General features: G+C 42.9%; 1 protein-coding gene across 3 annotated transcripts in view; it reads right to left on the bottom strand.

The window, feature by feature from the left end:
• Window positions 1–2,362: 2,362 nt before the first annotated feature.
• Window positions 2,363–23,331, bottom strand: part of NTRK2 (neurotrophic receptor tyrosine kinase 2) — a gene marked incomplete at both ends in the record, with an annotated part of 376,408 nt that continues 355,439 nt past the window's right edge. For all 3 annotated transcript variants that reach the window (XM_082842860.1, XM_082842861.1, XM_082842862.1), the window contains 2 exons: window positions 2,363–2,548; window positions 3,423–3,581. In XM_082842860.1, coding sequence (XP_082698986.1) covers window positions 2,363–2,548; window positions 3,423–3,581 — 345 coding nt within the window. The remainder of the gene's footprint in view (window positions 2,549–3,422; window positions 3,582–23,331) is intronic.

Here is a 23,331-nt window from a genome sequence, read left to right as displayed (position 1 = left end):
ACAAACCTGTGTAGGTTTTCAGGTCATGACTGACGGAATCTAGAAAAGTTCTGTACAAATCTGCTGCTTCTTACTGCTTCACAGGGTGCCACAGTGTTTTAACAGTACCATGGGCCCTTAATGGGATATATACGTGCAGGTATATATCATGGAGATATGGCTTTCGTTATATTATTATGTGTGTTCTGGAGGGTTTTTGGTCACCGACAAAGAGAACAATTCAACTCCCATGTCTCATAGGCAGCACAGAACCTGAAAGGACTATGGGCATCGCCTTGTCCAACCCCCTTCACTTGACAGCAGATGCTACGGGATTTCCTTTTGTTCTCTGTTAATGGACTCTTTTGATTTTTTGAGAACTGGCTTTCAGTGTCTAGAATGGAAAATAAGGTGCTTCAGTAACTAAGGGCACAAGCAAAACTTAAACAGAGCAATTGCACCTTCAGAAACAAATATGAAATAAAATGACCTAAGTTGAATTCAAATCACTCCCTTTCAATCTGGCTCGTGTTATAAAGATGTCGAGTTAGCAAAATTCCCCTCACAGAGGGTAGCAAGTTTTCTTGAGGAACAGAAAAATGTTTCTTCCTTGGTATAACTGATCACCCAGATAACTGTAAATTTCTATTTAAATTTACAACCTCTTTTCGCAAAACCTGTGGCTATGCCCAGAAGCACACCTCCAAAGCTTGGCCCCTGGGCACAGTGTCCCATGGGTATGTTGTGCCTAAGGTTTTGTTTTTACTTTCTTTTAAAATGCAGTGAAAAGAACAAAACAGCATATTGACAATGGAGTACATTTAGAATGAGACCACTCTCCCAACCAGAGCCCAGAGCAAGGTCTCGGCCTGTGTACACTGAACATCAATGCCTGTGATACCCCCAGGGTGGGTGAGGTCTCCTGTCCCTTGGGGGTTGATTTTGCCCTTCTCACAGGGCCACAGTGGGTGCGACATGGTGGAGGATAGCCAGGTTTCAGGGACCATATTTGTTAAAACCCATCGCCACCATACGACCCAGAGACATTTATACTCAGCTGATGAATTCCATTAGCTTCCCCTAATTATATAAGTTATACCTTTTATGGATCTGCTCTACATATCTGGGGCACGACGTCTGGAGCGGTAGTTTCTGCACACAAGATATTTTTATCGACAAAGACCATGCACAATTTTGCTTGCACAGTTAAAAGGACAGGTGGGGTGGAGGCTAGGGGTTGGAAGGAAGTGCTATCTGAAAAGTTCACTGTAAGAGAAACTTGCCTCCAAATTTAGAGCTTGTCCTATCTTTTCCAAGTCCTTGGCTTTCCCACCTGACCCTGAAATGATCGCTGGACAAGAATCCACCTCCTTTCAACTGAACTTGACACAGGCTCAGTGGATAACACTTGGAAAAACAAACCAGCGCCATCACCGTGGCCCACGAAGACAAGACTGTCGGAACGTGTGATGTACCATCTTACCTCCCGGAAGCCATCTTTTCTCTGTTCTACACTCTAGTGTTTCCGGTGATGGGAAAAGAATAGTCCATGGCACAGAGTTCAACAGTCTTTTTACTCCTCAGAAATGTCCTCGGGGGAAGGTGCCGAATACACTGTTCCCAGCTAACAGTCGCTGGGTTTTCTTAAGTTGGGACTGACGCCAGCCGATCTCAATGGTTGTCTTTGTTCTTCCCATACTGCGGTTTATAATAAATCTTCTTTCTCTCTGGTTTTAATCTCCCAAAGATAGAGGCTTCCCAGATTGAACACAAGTTTTCCTTTTTCATACCCAGGCTTAAGCCATCCCAAACAATAAGAACAGTAATAATAATAAATAAATAGAAGTGAATCCATAGAAACTCTCGATGTCTGTACAGCAGAAGTGACAAAGTTTAAGTCAAATATTTGTTTTCCCTTTTTTTCATCCACATCAAAGGCAGGAATACAACAAGGCATTGTTAGTTGTGGTGGGCAAACCGGAGTGTCTGCTGATATAACAAATTAGGTTTGTTAAGGCCTTTGTCTATGCAGAGTTAATAGTAATGCAGAAGCCAGATTGATTAAAAAGGAAAGGGTGAGGATTGTGAAGCAGGGAAGACAAAAAACAAAGGAAGGAAAAACAAACAAACAAAAAAAACTAGGGAATAAACCAAGGGAGATGGAAAGAGAGAAAGAGATAATGCCAAAAAGAAGTCCATACTGTGTCTACGGATGGAGAAGTACACATTGCTTCCCTCGGAAAGCTTCTCGGTGTCTTTGTAGTTAATACTGTCAGAGCGAAGAACAGCAGATTGACGGCATCCAGCGGCAGTTAAAAGACGTTCATCCTCTCGGCCCAACTGAGGAGGTGCTTTGGGAAGGATTGGTCTGGGGGAAAGGGCCCTAGCCTAGTATATCCAGGTAGACCGGAGATGCCTTGGCCAAGTTCTGAAGGAGGGTGTGGATGCCCTTGATGTTCTTCCTCATGTGGGGCTCTCGCTGCCAGCACCCCAGCATCAGCTCATAGACTTCCTGGGGGCACGTTCGAGGTCGCTGCAAGACTCGGCCTTGAGTGATGCATTCTATCACCTGGACGGGACGGAGAGCAAAGATAGGGTCAGACCAGAGGAAAAACAATGTGGATACAATAAATGTCAGTACGAAGAGAGGGCTGCTTTAAAGAAACCCACTCAGTGTTTACTTTTTTTCAGAGGCAAGAGAGTGACTGTTCTAGGTTGGTATGTCATGGTTAATTTGATGGGTTTATATTCATTTTTCAAGCCACACTGATTTCACCAAACTGCTAGAGAAATAATTCATCTATATGGAATGCTCCCAAAGCACACCCTGGAATTCCAATGTTTTACTGGCCTGAGATGGGACCAGGGTCACTTTTGTGTCAGGGTGCTAACTGGCCAGGGAACCCCAGGGTACAGAAATGAGCGGTCATTTTGGATAATGGAATTGGATAAAAGACAGACGTGGGCCTGAAGAAGTGAGGTGCTTGACCAAGAAGTGATGCCTCAAATATAGACATATTTGCAAACAGATTAGAAAAGGAAAATAAAATGTTTGAGTTTTTCACTAGAAGTAAATGTTCTAGTGAAATATGCAAAAAGGAGAGAAGCTTGAAACCTTAATGGAATAATACCAGAAAGCTAGCTGGACTCTAAGGGTACCGGAAAGCCACATCTGCTATCAATTTACTAGATGAACAGCACGAAATGACTCCTGGGTCCCAATGCCAGAGGATCACAGGCGCGTCAGCAAATGCTGTGCTTTTCTCTTTCTAGAACTCTTAAATTTGGAGAGTGACTATAATTTGGCCATGAAATTTAGGTACATGGCAGGCCGTTTGGGAGGTGCTTCTCCCAACAAAGCCACAGGAGAGCGTGTGGGATCCAGCCCGGGGATGCCTCTCTGTGTCAGCTCTCTAGGGGTCTTGCTGCCACCTGCCACTCACCTCGTTGTTTGACAGCTGGTACCAGGGCTGTTTGCCATATGTGAAGATCTCCCACAACACGACCCCCAGGCTCCAGACGTCACTTTCGGTGGTGAACTTCCTGTACATGATGCTCTCTGGAGGCATCCAGCGAATGGGCAGCATCGTGTGGCCACCGACCTGGCAGAAAAGGGGTAAGCAAGGTGGCATCAGTTCCCACCATCAGAAGAAAAGGTTTGGAAGGGAGATGTGGGGGACATTTTTTTCCCTTTCCTTTATTTGTATTTATTAATTTTAATTGTTTATAAAACATAAGGGAAAGACGATTGGTTTATAATCTCAAGCAACAGAGACAGAGGGCAAAGAGTGGTCAAAGGATTTTTCTCACATTTTTGCAATTCTCTCTTTCTCACAACTAGACAGGAGCAGAGATGGTGATTGGGTGGATATTCATCCTGTATGAAACACAGACAGGGCTTCCCTGGTGGCGCAGTGGTGGAGAGTCCGCCTGCCGGTAAAGGGGACACGGGTTCGTGCCCCGGTCCGGGAAGATCCCACATGCCGCGGAGCGGCTGGGCCCGTGAGCCATGGCCGCTGAGCCTGCGCGTCCGGAGCCTGTGCTCCGCAACGGGAGAGGCCGCAACAGTGAGAGGCCCGCGTACCGAAAAAAAAACAAAACAAAAAACAGACACACCTACTTTCTGGTATGAGGATGACTTGATCTTGTAATTAACAAGATAACTTTGGTCAGGATAACAAGTAGAGAGTTTTGCATCCAAAATGACCCACCGAGGGACTCTGCTTCCTTAGCAAGGCCAGAGCTTCCTTCCACTTTAAAGTGTAAGGAGCGCACACAGAGCTGCCTTGAACATGCTTACCACAACCCAGCAATGGGCAGGGCAGAAATGATTATTCACATGTTACAGAAGGGGCAACTGAGTTTCAGGTTGCTATGGATACAAAGAAGTCCAGTCTTTGGAATTTCATCTAGTACAGGAAACTTCAACTGAGCTTATTTACAAAAGTAAATAAGCAGGAGGAGCTTCAAGATGGTGGAAGAGTAAGACGCAGAGATCACCTTCCTCCCACAGATACATCAGAAATACATCTACACATGGAACAGCTCCTACAGAACACCTTCTGAACGCTGGCAGAAGACCTCAGACCTCCCAAAAGGCAAGAAACTCCCCACATACCTGGGTAGGGCAAAAGAAAAAAGAATAAACACAGACAAAAGGATAGGGACGGGACCTGCACCAGTGGGAGGGAGCTGTGAAGGAGGAAAGGTTTCCACACACTAGGAAGCCCCTTCGTGGGCGGAGACTGCGGGTGGCGGAGGGGGAAGCTTCGGAGCTGCGGAGGAGTGCACAGCAACAGGGATGCGGGGGGCAAAGCGGAGAGATTCCCGCACAGAGGATTGGTGCTGACCAGCACTCACCAGCCCGAGAGGCTTCTCTGCTCACCCGCTGGGGCGGGCGGGGCTGGGAGCTGAGGCTCGGGCTTCTGGCGGCGTGAACACAGCCTGCAGGGGGTTAGTGCACCACGGCTAGCCGGGAGGGAGTCCGGGAAAAGGTCTGGAGCTGCCGAAGACGCAAGAGACTTTTTCTTCCCTCTTTGTTTCCTGATGCACGACGAGAGGGGATTAAGAGAGCTGCTTAAAGGAGCTCCAGACACGGGCGCGAGCCGCGGCTAAAAGCGCGGACCCCAGAGACGGGCATGAGACGCTAAGGCTGCTGCTGCCGCCACCAAGAAGACTGTGTGCAAACACAGGTCACTATTCACACACCTCCCCGCCCCCCGGAGCCTGTGCAGCCCACCACTGCCAGGGTCCTGTGATCCAGGGACAACTTCCCCGGGAGAACACACGGCACGCCTCAGGCTGGTGCAACATCAAGTCGGCCTCTGCCACCGCAGTCTCGCCCTGCATCCATACCCCTCCCTCCCCCCGGCCGGAGTGAGCCAGAGCCCCTGAATCTGCTCCTTTAACCCAGTCCTGTCTGAGCGAAGAACAGACGCCCTCAGGCGACCTACATGCAGAGGCGGGTCCAAATCCAAAGCTGAACCCCGAGAGCTGTGTGAACAGAGAAGAGAAAGGGAAATCTCTCCCAGCAGCCTCAGGAGCAGCGGATGAAATCACCACAGTTAACTTGATGTACCGCATCTGTGGAATACCTGAATAGACAATGAATCATCCCAAATTGAGGAGGTGGACTGTGGGAGCAATTATATATATAGTTTTTTCCCTTTTTCCTTTTTGTGAGTGTGTATGTGTATGCTTCTGTGTGTGATTTTGTCTGTATAGCTTTGCTTTTACCATTTGTCCTAGGGTTCTGTGTGTCCGTTTTTTTGTTTGTTTGTTTTTTAGTGAAGTTTTCAGTGCTTGTTATCATTGGTGGATTTGTTTTTTGGTTTGGCTATTCTTTCTTTTTCTTTAATTACTTAAAAATTTTTTTTATAATAACCTTCCTTCCTTCCTTCCTTTCTTCCTTCCTTTCTTCCTTCCTTCCTTCCTTCCTTCCTTCCTTCCTTCCTTTCTTCTTTCTTTCTTCCTTTCTTCTTTCTTTCTTTCTTTCTTTCTTTCTTTCTTTCTTTCTTTCTTTCTTTCTTTCTTTCTTTCTTTCTTTCTTTCCTTCTTTCTTTCTCCCTTTTATTCTGAGCCGTGTGGATGACAGGCTCTTGGTGCTCCAGCCAGGTGTCAGGGCTGTGCCTCTGAGGTGGGAGAGCCAAGTTCAAGACATTTGTCCACAAGAGACCTCGCAGCTCCACGTAATATCAAACGGCGAAAATCTCCTAGAGATCTCCATCTCAATGCCAAGAAGCAGCTCCACTCAACGACCAGCAAGCTACAGTGCTGGACACTCTATGCCAAACAACTAGCAAGACAGGAACACAACCCCACCCATTAGCAGAGAGGCTGCCTAAAATCATAATAAGTCCACAGACACCCCAAAACACCACCAGACGTGGACCTGCCCACCAGAAAGACAAGATCCAGCCTCATCCACCAGAACACAGGCACCAGTCCCCTCCACCAGGAAGCCTACACAACCCACTGAAGCAACCTTAGCCACTGGGGGCAGACACCAAAAACAATGGGAACTACGAACTTGCCACCTGCAAAAGGAGATCCCAAACCCAGTAAGTTAAGCAAAATGAGAAGACAAAGAAAGATGAAGAAGCAAGGTAAAAACCCACCACACGTAACAAATGAAGAGGAAATAGACAGTCTACCTGAAAAAGCACTCAGAATAATGATAGTAAAGATGATCCAAAATCTTGGAAATACAATGGACAAAATACAAGAAACGTTTAATGAGGACCTAGAAGAACTAAAGAGCAAAGAAACAATCATGAACAACACAATAAATGAAATTAAAAATTCTCTAGAAGGGATCAATAGCAGAATAACTGAGGCAGAAGAATGGATAAGTGACCTGGAAGATAAAAGAGTGGAAATAACTACTGCAGAGCAGAATAAAGAAAAAACAATGAAAAGAATTGAGGACAGTCTCAGAGACCTCTGGGAGAATATTAAACACACCAACATTTGAATTATAGGGGTCCCAGAAGAAGAGGAGAACAAGAAAGGGACTGAGAAAATATTTGAAGAGATTATAGTTGAAAACTTCCCTAGTATGGGAAAGGAAATAATTAATCAAGTCCAGGAAGCACAGAGAGCCCCATACAGGATAAATCCAAGGAGAAACACGCCAAGACACATATTAATCACACTATCAAAAATTAAACACAAACAAAAAATATTAAAAGCAGCAAGGGAAAAACAACAAATAACATACAAGGGAATCCCCATAAGGTTAACAGCTGATCTTTCAGCAGAAACTCTGCAAGCCAGAAGGGAGTGGCAGGACATATTTAAAGTGATGAAAGGGAAAAACCTACAACCAAGATTATTCTGCCCAGCAAGGATCTCATTCAGATTAGAGAGAGAAATTAAAACCTTTACAGACAAGTAAAAGCTAAGACAATTCAGCACCACCAAACCAGCTTTACAACAAATGCTAAAGGAACTCATCTAGGCAGGAAACACACGAGAAGGAAAAGACATACAATAGCAAACCCAAAACAATTAAGAAAATGGTAATAGGAACATACATATCGATAATTACCTTAAATGTAAATGGATTAAATGCTCCAACCAAAAAAAAATAGACTGGCTGAATGGATACAAAACAAGACCCGTATATATGCTGTCTACAAGAGACCCATTTCAGACATAGGGACACATACAGCCAGAGTGAGGAGATGGAAAAAGATATTCCATGCAAATGGAAATCAAAAGAAAGCTGGAGTAGCAATTCTCATATCAGACAAAATAGACTTTAAAATAAAGACTATTACAAGAGACAAGGAAGGACACTACATAATGATCAAGGAATCAACCCAAGAAGAGGATATAACAACTGTAAATATCTCTGCACCCGAAATAGGAGCACCTCAATACATAAGGCAAATACTAACAGCCATAAAAGGGGAAATTGACAGTAATACAATCATAGTAGGGGACTTTAACACCCCACTTTCACCAATGGACAGATCATCCAAAATGAAAATAAATAAGGAAACAGAAGTTTTAATGATACATTAAACAAGATGGACTTAACCGATATTTATAGGACATTCTATGCAAAAACAACAGAATACACTTTTTTCTCAAGTGCTCATGGAACATTCTCCAGGATAGATCATATCTTGGGTCACAAGTCAAGCCTTGGTAAAATTAAGAAAATTGAAATCGTATCAAGAAACTTTTCTGACCACAACGTTATGAGACTAGATATCAATTACAGGAAAAAAATCTGTAAAAAATACAAACACATGGAGGATAAACAATACACTATTTAATAACCAAGAGATCACTGAAGAAATCAAAAAGGAAATCAGAAAATACCTAGAAACAAATGACAATGAAAACACAACGACCCAAAACCTATAGGATGCAGCAAAAGCATTTTTAAGAGGGAAGTTTATAGCAATACAATCCTACCTTAAGAAACAAGAAACATCTCAAAAAGACAACCTAACCTTAAACCTAAAGCAATTAGAGAAAGAAGAACAAAAAAACCCCAAAGTTAGCAGAAGGAAAGAAATCATAAAGATCAGATCAGAAATAAATGAAAAAGAAATAAGTGAAATGATAGCAAAGATCAATAAAACTAAAAGCTGGTTCTTTGAGAAGATAAACAAAATTGATAAGCCATTAGGCAGACTCAAAAAGAAGAAAAGGGAGAAGACTCAAATCAATAGAATTAGAAATGAAAAAGGAGAAGTAACAACTGACACTGCAGAAATACAAAGGATCACGAGCACTTACTACAAACAACTATATGCCAATAAAATGGACAACCTGGACGAAATGGATACATACTTAGAAACGCAGAACCTTCCAAGACTGAACCAGGAAGAAATAGAAAATATGAACAGACCAATCACAAGCACTAAAATAGAAAACGTGATTAAAAACCTTCCAACAAACAAAAGCCCAGGACCAGATGGCTTCACAGGTGAATTCTATCAAACATTTAGAGAAGAGCTAACACCTATCTTTCTCAAACTCTTCCAAAATATAGCAGAGGGAGGAGGACTCCCAAACTCATTCTATGAGACCACCATCACCCTGACACCAAAACCAGACAAAGATGTCACAAAAAAAGAAAGCTACAGACCAATATCACTGATGAACATAGATGCAAACGTCTACAACAAAATACTAGCAAACAGAATCCAACAGCACATTAAAAGGATCATACACCATGATCAAGTGGGGTTTATCCCAGGAATGCAAGGATTCTTCAATATACGCAAAGCAATCAACGTGATACACCATATTAACAAATTGAAGGAGAAAAACCATATGATCATCTCAATAGATGCAGAGAAAGCTTTTAACAAAATTCAACACCCATTTATGATAAAAACCCTTCAGAAAGTAGGCATAGAGGGAACTTACCTCGACATAACAAAGGCCATATATGACAAACCCACAGCCAACATCATCCTCAATGGTGAAAAACTGAAAGCATTTCCACTAAGATCAGGAACAAGACAAGGTTGCCCACTCTCACCAGTATTATTCAACATAGTTTTGGAAGTTTTAGCCACAGCAATCAGTGAAGAAAAAGAAATAAAAGGAATCCAAATCGGAAAAGAAGAAGTAAAGCTGTCACTGTTTACAGATGACATGATACTCTACATAGAGAATCCTAAAGATGCTACCAGAAAACTACTAGAGCTAATCAATGAATTTGGTAAAGTAACAGAATACAAAATTAATGCACAGAAATCTCTTGCATTCCTATACACTAATGATGAAAAATCTGAAAGTGAAATTAACAAAACACTCCCATTTACCATTGCAACAAAAAGAATAAAATACCTAGGAATAAACCTACCTTAGGAGACAAAAGACATGTGTGCAGGAAATTATAAGACACTGATGATAGAAATTAAAGATGATACAAATAGATGGAGAGATATACCATGTTCTTGGATTGGAAGAATCAACATTATGTAAATGACTATACTACCCAAAGCAATCTACAGATTGAATGCCATCCCTATCAAACTACCACTGGCATTTTTCACAGAACTAGGACAAGAAATTTCACAATTTGTATGGAAACACAAAAGACCCCGAATAGCCAAAGGAATGATGAGAAAGTAAAACAGAGCTGGAGGAAACAGGCTCCCAGACTTCGGACTATACTACAAAGCTACAGTAATCAAGACAGTATGGTACTGGCACAAAACCAGAAATATAGATCAATGGAACAGGATAGAAAGCCCAGAGATAGACCCATGCACATATGGTCACCTTATCTTTGAAAAAGGAGTCAAGCATATACAATGGAGAAAAGACAGCCTCTTCAATAAGTGGTGCTGGGAAATCTGGACAGCTACATGTAAAAGTACGAAATTAGAACACTCCCTAACACCATGCACAAAAATAAACTCAAAATGGATTCAAGACCTAAATGTAAGGCCAGACACTTTCAAACCCTTAGAGGAAAACATAGGCAGAACACTTTATGACATAAATCACAGCAAGATCCTTTTTGACCCACCTCCTAGAGAAATGGAAAGAAAAACAAAAATAAACAAATGGGGCCTAATTACACTTAAAAGCTTTTGCACAGCAAAGGAAACCATAAACAAGAGGAAAAGACAACTCTCAGAAAGGGAGAAGATATTTGCAAATGAAGCAACTGACAAAGGATTAATCTCCAAAATTTGCAAGCAGCTCATGCAGCTCAATATCAAAAAAACAAACAACCCATTCCAAAAATGGGCAGAAGTCCTTAATAGATATTTCACCAAAGAAGATATACAGATTGCCAAAAAAACACATGAAAGACTGCTCAACATCATTACTCATTAGAGAAATGCAAATCAAAACTACAATGCGATATCATCTCACATGGGTCAGAATGGCCATCATCAAAAAATGTACAAACAATAAATGCTGGAGAGGGTGTGGAGAAAAGGGAACTCTCTTGCACTGTTGGTGGGAATGTAAATTGATACAGCTACTATGGAGAACAGTATGGAGGTTCCTTAAAAAACTAAGAGTAGAACTACCATACGACCCAACAATCCAACTACTGGACATATACCCTGAGAAAACCATAACTCAAAAAGAGTCATGTTCCACAATCTTCATTGCAGCACTATTTACAATAGCCAGGACGTGGAAGCAACCTAAGTGTCCATCGACAGATGAATGGATAAAGAAGATGTGGCACATATATACAATGGAATATTACTCAGCCATAAAAAGAAATGAAATTGAGTTATTTGTAGTGAGGTGGATGGACCTAGAATCTGTCATACAGAGTGAAGTAAGTCAGAAAGAGAAAAACAAATACCGTATGTTAACTCATACATATGGAATCTAAAAGAAAAAAAAGAAGACTATGAAGAACCTAGGGCAAAACGGGAATAAAGACGCAGACCTCCTAGAGAATGGATTTGAGGACACCAGGAGGGGGAAGGGTAAGCTGGGGCAAAGTGATAGAGTGGTAGTGTATATATGGACATATATACACTACCAAATGTAAAATAGCTAGCTAGTGGGAAGCAGTCGTATAGCACAGGGAGATCAGCTCGGTGCTTTGTGATCAGCTAGAAGGGTCGGATAGGGAGGGAGGGAGGCACAAGTGGGAAGAGATATGGGGATATATGTATATGAATAACTGATTCAGTTTGTTATAAAGCAGAAGCTAACACACCACTGTAAAGCAATTATACTCCAATAAAGATGTTAAAAAAAAGTTAATACGTAAGTATGGTTTTTGAAAAGCCCATTTTAGTAAAAACACCAAGTCTGAGGCATTAGATAGCAACAGCATTAGCACAGGCAAAGAAAACTTCGACCAAAGAGACTTGTTTACAATTTCCTACTTTCTGGAGAAAAATTAAGTATATTCCATATACAGGTTTGTAGCCCATCAAGGCTGTCTGATTTTTAAACCAAGATAAGATTTCTGCACAGTAGCCCAATGGGTGGCAGGTCCTACTTTTCACGCTGGTGAACCTCAGCGCTACCTGCCCAAATGCCATGCTGACAGCGGGGCAGTGGGTGAGCTCACAGGACAGCAGGAATTAGATTTCCCTGACAACTCCCACCCCCTGACCTCTGAGACCAATGCCACACAGAGTTTCTGCCCGATTATAATTCTCAATATCCATTTCTGACTCATTAAGGGAAGGAAATGGACCAACAGTGCCTGAAAAATGCTGCTCAACTCCGTAGCCCAAGGAGTGGAGAGTGTCAGAGATGCCTAATTTGCTTGGTGATTTCAAATGATGCTCTTAGCATCAAAGAAAGCATGCATGATTTTTTCCCATTCTTCTCTGTACGAGGAATCCAAGTCTGACAAGTCGGAACATGACTTGCTGGCTCAGGGTTAAGGCGCCCCTGTATTTTTACTGTTCAGCTTTGAATACACCAAAAGTTCATGCGCTAAGTGCAAGCTTGTTGCCTTCCATCAGCTTTCAATTTCCTCGCTTTCTCCTCATTCCGCGCAGGACAGGTTGTCACTGTTCAACGAGCACAGATTTCCCTCATGGAGCTGCCTGGACATGACAATACTCACCACCAGGGTCGATATCGAAAACACAACCTGTGCAACACAGGCACTGACCAGAATGGTTGCTTGGTGTTCATACTGGCACAGCCAAATGGGCGTGTTTCTGGCTGATGGCTATCTGCCTGACTCTGCAACTCTGAAACCCCATGTACCCAGGACTTTGGGAAAGGAAATCTGCCAACACACAAGAGTTTCCTACGTTTTCAGATACTTACGAACACGAAGGATACCAAGGCGGAATGGTCCCCCGGGTGCTGGCAGCCTATACCCCAGCACCAAGGAGAGGCTTTGTGGCAGTGCAGGGAGCTATATGCGCAGAGTTATGGGGAGTGAGAGGTCTCTGCCCAGGTTTTTAGTGAAAAAGACATAATTCTTTCTTGAATGGGAATAGTGAAACAATTGAAATTGACATATTGAAAGTAGAATTAGAAAAATATTGAAATTAGACCATACATCCAATGTACAGTTGGTCTGTGGTAGTAAGGGGAAGAGTGGGATATTATGGACCAACGCGGTGTTCTTTTGGATACCTGACCCTCAAAGTATTAAGAGCTAGCTTGCCACATGTGTTCCTAGTTCAGATGTGTCCAATATACTATAACCTGTAACCCTCTTCATTTCTTGGAGATTCATAATGCACAGAATTCCCTTGAAGTGTCTCAGGCAGAAAGAACAGATTTAACTTTGTTTAACTTAGTGAATGAAACTAATTTGGCTGTGTGTTTGTGGGGGAGAGGGAGAGAGATGGAGAGCCACTCACATACATTCCTAGAACCAGACGGTAAATATCCCACTTTGGGACATGTTAATCTATGGAGACGCCAGGCTTTCCATATTCTTTTTGTGTTCCCAGCTGTGGTGCAGTGGACAACACTCAATTCATGACTTTAGAAGGGGGCCAAAAGGTACAAATTTCCAGTTGTAAAATAAATAAGTCCTGAGGATGTAAGGTACAGCAAGGTGACTATAGTTAATAATACTGTATTGCATATTTGAAAGTAAATCCTAAAAATTTTCATCACAACAACAAAAAATTGTAACTATGTGAGGAGACAGATGTTAACTAGACTTATGGCTGTGATCATTTTGCAATATATACAGATATCAAATCCTTATATTGTACACCTGAAACGAATATGATGTTATATGTCAAGTATACCTCAATTAAAAAACAAAAAAACAAAAAAAAAAACTCTGGGCTCCAGAGTTAATTTCACTACTTGCCAAACCTCTCTGTGTCTTAATTTTTCTAACTATAAAATGTGGGTAACAATATATACCTCCCAGGGTTAACTCAAGCAGACAATATTTGTGAAAGCCCTTTATGAATTTTAATGCACTAAATGCTTTCTAGGTGTTGCCTCTTTCTCTGTAGCCTTTATTATGTAGCCTTTATTTTCTCAATGGGAAGCAGCCATGGAGACATTAAGAAGAGTCAACACTACAACTCTCCCACACTCCTCACTCTGCAATGACAAGTACTCTGGGGCCCCTCTGATTACACCTACTCTTCCGGATTCTCTGTCCTGTATTGTTAATGGCCAAAGAAGGGGCTCCTGTGTCCTTTAAAGGAGGGGAAAAAAAGTTTCAATTTCTGATTTACATGTTTTCCCATCTGATCATTTATTTTATGCTTGCAGTCTCTTTGGGACAGATTTTTCACTCTAATTCGTTCAAGAATCCCCTCTGGGATTTCACACATGCCATTATAAATGATGCTTTCCTTGTTCTGATGTCAAATGGGTGAGTGGTGGGAGCATCTAATAAAAGTTCAGACAGGGTTCACAAGTTTTCTAAACCCGTTTAGAACATTTCTGAATATTTCTTTTGCAGCCCTTTCTCAGGATTTTGGAGCATGTCACAAAAGTGGGCCCAAAAAGTAAAAATAGAAAAAAAGAGCCACCGTGGTTACAAATTACTGTCACATTCCAGTCACAGTCACTGGATGGTTTTTAGAACTCACAAAACCACATACTGTGCAGTGACAAACACAATGAGATATTTGTCTTGTATGTGCAACTTGGCCATTGGCCCTCACACTCTTGCTTAAATATTTGTGAGATGGAATGTGATCCCAAGGGTGACACTGGGAGTCAGAACTGTTGCTTTGACTGCCAGATACTCAGTGGTGCCAGGAGAGACCTTTCAGTGATCGACTTGGGTCAGGAACATGCTCTTCACTAAACGCACCAGAATGAGCTGATGCAACATGGGAAATCCACTTAGCTGGGGAGTTGACTCGGACTTGCAGTTTTTATTTTTCTCAACCCACGAGCCTGGGGTTTTAGCTCTGTAATTAACCACTTGTCACCACCTTCCCACCATAATCACCTGTCAACACAGAGCAGTTGATCTTTACAAAGAACTTCTACTCGATGATCTCACTTGAGCCCAATAATTACCCTCTTGAGAAGATATCAACTTGCCTTCACATTATAAGTAATGCCCCCCAAATTCAGAGAGTTTAAGTAGCTTATCTAAAAACACACACACATGACCCCTCACCAGAGGACATCTTGTACTCACTCTGATGGGTCACTCTGTGTTTCTGGCTTCTGCATTCTCCAATTCATGCCCTATGTTCAGCCAGCAAACTTAGTTGTGGCTCCTCACCCAGGCCGAACCTACTCATGCCTCTTGGAAAGTTTGATCTCTCTTTTTTTCTACCTACTCTGGAAGGTCTCCTAAAGGCAAGTTCAAGTTCCATCACTTCAAGGAATGTACCCTCCCTGCTATAGCTCAGCAATGTTTTTAAGCACCCCTCAGTACAGCTCTGGTAACACTGCAGGCATTCCCTATTTTTGCTAACGGATCACGTGCCTCAAGAGGAAGGATGCTGAGCAGTTATGGCTGGCAAGGCATGGAGGGGGTTGGTTGGTAAGCAGACCACGTCTTCGAGTTTCTTCTGACTGTTGAGATTTGGGGAGGAATTCTCAATGTGCTCCTTCAAAGAGATCAGTGTTCACTACTTTCCCATCCGCCGCCAATAACTTCTCTAAACTCTTCATAGAACCAACCTTAGATTAAATGGATGGAAACTGGCTCACCTAATTGATGCTACAAATAAGAACCATTCAATGAAATTCAAAACTTCTTAATAAAATGCAATCCAAAATACTGGCGTTCACATGGAGTATAAAAACTCTCTAAGCTGTGTGTGAAATCCTGTTCGTTCCTCAGTTTATCATCTGTACAGTAGATGGGGGAGTCTGTGGTGCAGACCTGGTACTATTCGACCTGGGAATGAAGTTTAGGAAGACGTCATAATGAATAACATGAGAGAATATTGCTCTATAAGATAGCATCTCATATCCTCTGAGGCGAGAGAGGAAGGACAGAGACTAAAGAAGAACATTAAACCATGAAAAAGGAAAGAATGAATGGCCATCAGCGCTGCTAATCACCGTGACTTGCTTAAATCAGTGAAGTTAATCAGAACAATGTCTGGAGCCAATGGCCAAAAAGAAATTCCATAGTGCCTAAAATAAATCAAGTTATGGGAAATAATGGATTCTGTTTTTAAAACATCTGCAAAAAGAACTGTTTGTTTAGCTCTGTTTATTTCCATGACACTTCATAATTTTGATGGTGAAATGTACAGAATGATCTGGTTTTAAAAAAAAACAACAACCTGTTCTAGGAAAAATACCTAGGCCTGAGCATCCTTTAAATCTAGTTTGAAAGGTATAAAGACGATAAATCCTGGAAAGAATACTAAAAGGCCCTTGGTAAAATTGTCTTGTGTCCAAAATGCTATATAGCACAGGGAGCTCACTCAGCTCGGTGCTCTGCGATGACCTAAATGGGTGGGATGGGCAGGGGAGGGAGGCCCAGGAGGGAGGGGATATATGCATACATATAGCTGATTCACTTTGTTGTACAGCGGAAACTAACACACCATTGTAAAGCATCTATACTCTAACAACAACAAAAAAAGAAATGGATGATTTTATTATTTTTAAATCAAATTGGGAACATCTAATCAGTTCAACTACAATATTTATTTCTTACCCAAGAAATACTCTTTGGGTACATTCTCTTTGGTGACTAGGTTGTAAATGGTGACTATTTCCCCATGGCTTAACAAACAATATGATTTATTTTTCTACACTGGAAAACTAGAATTTAGGAAGGTCAAGAAACTTGCTGAGCAAGTGGAGATATGAATTGGTGACCAGCAGTATTGAAGACAGCTCTCTATCCCACTATTATTCATGCTGGGACCCTCGGTTCTTACTTAATTTTTACAAACATACGAAGCATCTTTATCCCTGGTACAAGTTTATGAGGAATGCACAACCCATTTTCCAGGGACCTCGGTTGATGAGAGAGGAGGTAACAAGCATCCACCCTCCTCCTTCCTCCCTCATTGTCTTCTCTTCTCTTTCAGCATCCATCCCTCTCAGTGTGGGCCCTCCCAGTCCATTCCCGATTCCCTTTCTTTGAATCTCCTCTCAAATCTCACTTGTCCAGTCCCATTTCAAATTCCAGCGTTGCCTTTTGTCTTGCCCAATTCTTTTATCTCCCCAGAGGATCACGCTTGTCTTCCCCACAAGTCATTCCCCATCCATGGGGATGCCTCGTCTCCCTTCTGTGTATATGAGAGGCACGGTGGCAGGCTGGAGCCCTTCTATAGACCCAAAGCAAATGCCCAGCTGGCTTTGAAAACACTGGTGATTTAAAGGTGAGTGAAGCTAATCTGGGACCTTCTATACTTAAGTAGCAAAGAGCAGTGATGCCTGGGAGGCCACTTTCAGCTTGTGGTCTTTACTAAGTGAGTGAGTGACAACTTGTTTGGAAGCGAAACGTTTTACTTCCTTAGAAACGTGCAGGCCAAAGGGCAAGCCCCAGTAAGAGATGATTAGCTGTCAGAGGCTTTTGGCCACATTAAATACTGAAGAGGCTCATAGACCTTCTTGTCACATCCTGCACCCGCTTCCTTCGTTTCAACAGTTTCTCCTGATCTGTTCCTTAAAAATTCATGATAGCTGTAAACTTTAAGAAATAACTGGACATTATTTATTATGTGTTGCATCTGTAATATGAAGTTTAAAAAAAGGAGAAACAATTTGTGCAAAATCTTCTCCTTGGAGAACCTGGGACCATTGTGGTCAGACTGTGGGTGATTTATGACCACATCCAGGAAGATCAGGGTTCTCCTGTTACAAAGAGTGATGGGGTGCTTCCGTGGCATGTGGCTACGGAACCAGGGGATACTTCATGGGAAGTGATTCAGCTCTTCCTGCCTTGCCTATAAGTCCTGAATGAATGGAACTCAGTGAAGGCGGTCATGAATGAATGGGGCCAGGAGGAGTGCTAGGGACAGCCTGGTTGCCCCTCTCTCTTACAGCGGGAAATGTTTATCGCTATACCTGAAGTTGCTGTTGCTTGAAACCTGGAAAATCTTCCATTATCTTTTACCATTACCAATCTGGTCACAGATACAAGGGTTGTGACTTACTAACTACAAGCCAAGGGGTTTTGAATTAGTCACGAGAGGGTATGCTGGACCTTATTGCTAAAAATATTTTGGGAATATTTTTTCCATTGAGAATTGATTTTGTCTTTACTCTACCATGAAATAATAATATAAACAGTGAAAAATAATAATACCTTATGTTTGTATAGGTGTTTTGCTTTTCCATAGCATTTCTGCATCCATTCATTCAATAATGGTACCTACCTCAGAATATGGTTGTGAAGTAAATGAGTTGATATTAGAAAAGCTCTGTGGTCCCATCCTGTGATGCCATTTGTATGACATTCTTGAGAAGGCAAACTGTAGGTCTAGAAAACGTATGGTTGTCAGGGCCTGGGAACTGGGGGTGGGGGCTTGTCTTACAGAGGCATGAGGGAATTTGGGGGGAGGCGATGACAATGTTCTAAGTCTTGATTGTGGTGGCAGTTAAATGACTGTGTTTGCCAAAACTCAGAACAGTACACTAAAAAAGGTGAATTTTACTATACGTAATAAAGCTCTTAGAATAACACCTGTTACATAATAAAAGTGTAAAATATATTAGCTGTTGTTGTTATGCTAAGTATTTGATTCTCCAGTAATCCTCTGCGGTAAGTCAGGCATGTTCTTTTATCTCAGTTTAACTGATGAGGAATTCCCCAGGCCCAGAGACAATGTGACCTACCCAAGACCACACAGCTTAGACGTGGTAGCATCTACATCAGGACCCGTATCTCCAAACCAAACGCATTCTGCCTCAAGTCTGACATGGAGTCAGACTCAGGGCTAGGAAAGGCTCTCTGCATTCGTTTGCTCAGTCTGCCATAACAAAATACCATAGACTGGGTGGCTAAAACGAGACGTTTATTTTCTCACAGTTCTAGAGGCTAGAAATCCAAGATCAAGGTTCCAGACGGTTCAGTTTCTGGTGAGAGGTCTCTTCGTGGCTTACAGATGACTGTGTGTAGCTTGTGTGTGTGCAGAGAGTGCGTGAACTTCTGCTGTCTCCTTTTACAAGGACACTAATCCTATTGGATGGGGGCTCCACCTTATGACCTCACTTAACCTTAATTACTTCCTCAGAGACCCCATTTTTAAATGCAGCCACACTGGGGGTTAGGGTTAGATCTGAGTTTTGGGGGAACACAAACATTCAGGCCACAATACTCTCCTTGTCAATGCTCCCCCTTCTGATTCTAGCACACTCCAAGGAGGGGCAAGAACAGCTTCAAATACTAGGAGCTGTGCAATTCTGGTCCATAATGCAGATCTGTAGTCCTCTCTCAGCATTTGTATGGCCCCAAGTTAAGACTCAACGTCACTTCTCTTTTCCCTTCTTGGGTTACTCTTGACAGTTTCCCTGTCATCAACTGATTCCAGAGCTTAGCAGGTGCTGTTGTTCCACAGCAGCCCCCAGATTCAGCTTATTTCCATGGCAAACCTTAGGGCAATCTTAGTCCTCACGCTGTCGCCCCCAGTCCACCCCAACTACCCTGGGGGTAGCTAAGGGAGAGGGAGCAGACCCTGGAACTCCCCGGTCATGTACAGATAAAGGCAGAAGGGCTTCCTGGACTCCATGTCACCTCAAGTGACATCCCTCGTGGGCCCTATTGTCCCCTGCTTGTGCACTATATATACTTTCAGGAGCCAAGAGCCCCAGTCTTAGAAGTGATTATACTTTCATCTTATTTCACATTAGCTCTAATCAGGAGCAAAACGTCTTCTCTCAGTACAGCTTAAAACTGCCATCACACTCATGTTTAAGAATCACACTGAGATCTAGAAACGAGGATTCTTCATTTTAACAATACAGTGAAATTAAACAGTAACAGCATCCCCCTTCCTCTGACTGCCTCCCCCCTCCTCGCCCCACTAAGTCTTACCCATTTGAATGGGGAGTTTCCCAAGTGGCTCAGTGGCAGGATGAAGCCTTTGGAAAGAACGAAGACAGCATGCAGGCTGCCGTGTGGTCACTGTACTCAGCAATGTCACATCACTCAGCAATGGGAACTTGTACGTTCCAACGATCCACATCTCATCAAGCTGTCATTATTTTAATGTTCAGTATTACTGAGCTTTCTATGGCCTCCTGAGCATTATGGTTTTTAACGCAGGAGATCATCTGACTCCTTAGTACTTGAGACCAAAGCATCGCATCCTTTTATGAAAGGATGAAAAGCCAACAGAGGCTGACACGTGATGAGCAAAGACAACCAGGAAAGCAGGAGTTGTATAGATTCATGTCACTGTCTATGTCAACGTAATGATCACATGACGTTGGTTTAGTACCAAAATTCCAATGTGAAATTGTTTCTATGGAAATAACTCAGAAAGGCTGGTCTTCCAGCTAGCTTTAAGTAAAGGAAGAAATCAGCGATTTGCCAACAGGGTAGGGGGAAAAAGCTTCTCTGTACTAGAAACAGCACTCTCCACACCAGCTGTAATTACCGTGATTCTTCTGCTCTCAAGGCATCATGTCTAGTACGTGGACAGATCAGGTTTCTGGTTGGACGGCGCGTATCTGTGCCACCATTAACCCCAGCTTGTTAGTTAACACTGAGGACCTGCCAGAATGTAATTCCACCATTAACCTGAGATGAGAACTTAATACGCCAGAGCCAGTTAAAAATGAATAAGTTGTCTTTCTTCCCAGTTCATTCTGATACAGAAACTGATGTCTGTGTCCTTGTGAGTGTAACATTAATGGGAAAGTTGCTTTCTCCAGGGAGTTCTGAATGCCTACTTGGCATCATTATGGTCCTCCTGTTATGTCTGTGATACAAGGAATGCATAGAGATTGTGACCTTGGTTATCAAAGACACTGTGATTTCTTATGATGATTGGGAGAGCTAAGAAATCATGTAATACAAGTGAGTCTCAATTACTGAGCTCTTACGCTGTGTGAGCTGTTGTGTGCTAAAGACATCACTTACACTTAAAGCTCCTATTTTCATACCTCTCCCGACACAATTACAGATAAAATATGCCCCTAGAAAGTGCACATATTCTAAGAGGCAGTTATTTTGTGATTGTGAAACTGGAACTCAGTTTCTGACGAGCAGCTTTCCTCTGCAGGGTGGACAGAAAAGAGTTAATAACAGTGTTATGGGAAACCAGTGTGCTGGCGCTGGGAGCCTCTCAAACCATTCCACCAAAGCACCCACAACTGCAGAGAGAAGTAAAGGACCAGGGGAGTGGGGAGGAATTGGGACCACGTCTATAGGCCTAGACCAAGGTGCTTATGGCAGGCGTGGAATTTCTTTAAAGTCTTGTAACATCTGATATAATTGTGGCGTTCGATTCCATGGTGTGATATGTTACGCTTTCTAAAGTGATGCTTTAGAAACTTGGGCCATGTTGATTTTGTGGCTTCGTGAGTCTCTGGTCTGGACACACCAGCTTGTGTCCAAAGTTCTACCCAGATTCCTATTTGAGACGCACTGGTGGCAGAAAGTAAAAGGGTTTTGGAGTCAACAGACCTGGTTTCCTATTCTAGCTTGGCCACTTACTAAGTGAATATAAATAAATTACTTCATATCTTAATGTCTTTCATTGTATATAAATAGGAATAAAACCTTATAAGCCTAAATCAAGCCTATATCGTTCCTCAACAGGCTAAGCTCTAGAAACGGTGGTAAACAGCCCGATGGCCGAACTAAGCAGAAAGAAATATTCAGGCAGTCGCCTTGGGATAACAGCAACAAGCCTGGACCAGGATCCTGCACAGTCCTGAGGGGCCCTTTTCCCACTGCGGTCCATGTCGATGCTCCCTCTTTTTGTCCAACATGGTGTCCTGCATCAGAAGCCCGGGGGTCTACTCTGGTGCTTACCAGACTCTCCAAGTGACATTGGCAATGTCATTACCTCCCTCTAAGCCATAGATTTTGCACGTATAGAATGGAGACCGTGTCATTATCTGTGAGGCTCAAGTGAGGAAGCTGAGATAAAATATGGCTTACATGGTAACACCTAATCCACATGGCTTTATGTTAGTACATTTCAACCCATTTGCATTTAGTGCTACGTGCACTATGGGGAAACGATGTTGGATGAGGTTAAGTCCTTGCCCTTGGGAGCTTGTTCTATAACCATAACGCAAGGTGGGGAGTTGATGCCATAGTGGAAATGTGACCAGCTGCTGGGGCTCATGATACCGGCACAGTTTGGCCCATTCCTTAATCTAGTGATGCTTTCAGCCCCCTTCCACTAAGAAGTTGATATCAGGATGCCTGAACATTTGCCACCGTGTCCAGAGGGTCACAGGAAAGGAGACTGTTGGGAAAGAGCTGGAGAGAAAGCTGTCAACGAAGATGAAGGTCCTGATTCCCCACTGAAGTTCCCTGAGAAGAAGGAACTGCCCCAAAGAGGCTGCGGTGGCTGGGGTGTGTTTAGCTTTGTGGCTCATGTTCCACATCCAGATACCACGTACTGCAGGCACAACCAAGAACTTTACACATGCTACCCCACTGAGCTGCAATGAACCACAAGCTGAGCCAATGCAGGGATGCAGAGGACACAACAGTTAGGGATCACTGTCAGCTCCATGGGACAGAGACAGTGGCTTAACCACGGAGTGGGGGAAGGGGTCCCTTTTCTCCCTTACTAGAAGTCCTGAAGCATGCAGTCAAGGGCTGGTGGGACTCTAAGAAGTCCTTCTGAGGACATCCTTCAAAAGACAACTCTGTTCACTTCTTTCCACCCTTATTTTGATCCCCCGGTTGGGTCATTTCCCTCCCTCAGCCACTGTAACATCCTCCTAACTGGTCTGTCATTTCCCTTCTCACCTTTTTCCAAACCACTGTCCTTACAATAGCAAGAGCAATTGCCTTAAAATAATTAATTGTATCAAATATTTTATTTTTCTGCTATAAACTCTCCAATGACTTCCCGTTGCCTTTAGGATAAAATTAAAAGTCACTGGAATGGCTGATAGCACCCTGGTTGATCTCAGTGCTTCCTTCCGCAGTCTCCTCTTTCCCCCTCTCCTTGCGGTAACCTATCCATCCGGGTCTTAAATGTCCTTAGCGCTCTCTCACCGCTGGTTCTTCACACGTGCAGCTCCTCAATTTTTCCCTGGTTAACTTCTACTTGTCTACTAGGAATAAACTTCAATACCATATGCTTAGCCACCAGAAGCAAGTTAGACTCTCAGGTAGCACTACTTACCTTCCCCTCACAGCACCGATCAGTAGCAATGATGTGCTTATTTGTGTGGTTACATGCTTGCTCTCTTCCTCTGCGTCTGACTACAAACTTCATGAAGGAAGCATTAGCCAGCGCTTGGAGGCCCGACAGATATCTGTCAAATAAAACAGTTGCATCTGGCTGCCCGGGAGCATGGTCTTGGTGGATAGACAATACATTA

This window comes from Leucopleurus acutus (assembly GCF_964270905.1).
Source record: "Leucopleurus acutus genome assembly, chromosome: 7".
NCBI classification, from domain to species: Eukaryota; Metazoa; Chordata; class Mammalia; order Artiodactyla; family Delphinidae; genus Leucopleurus; species Leucopleurus acutus.
Note: the sequence above shows the minus strand (reverse complement) of the source record. Positions and strands in the feature narration are given on the sequence as shown.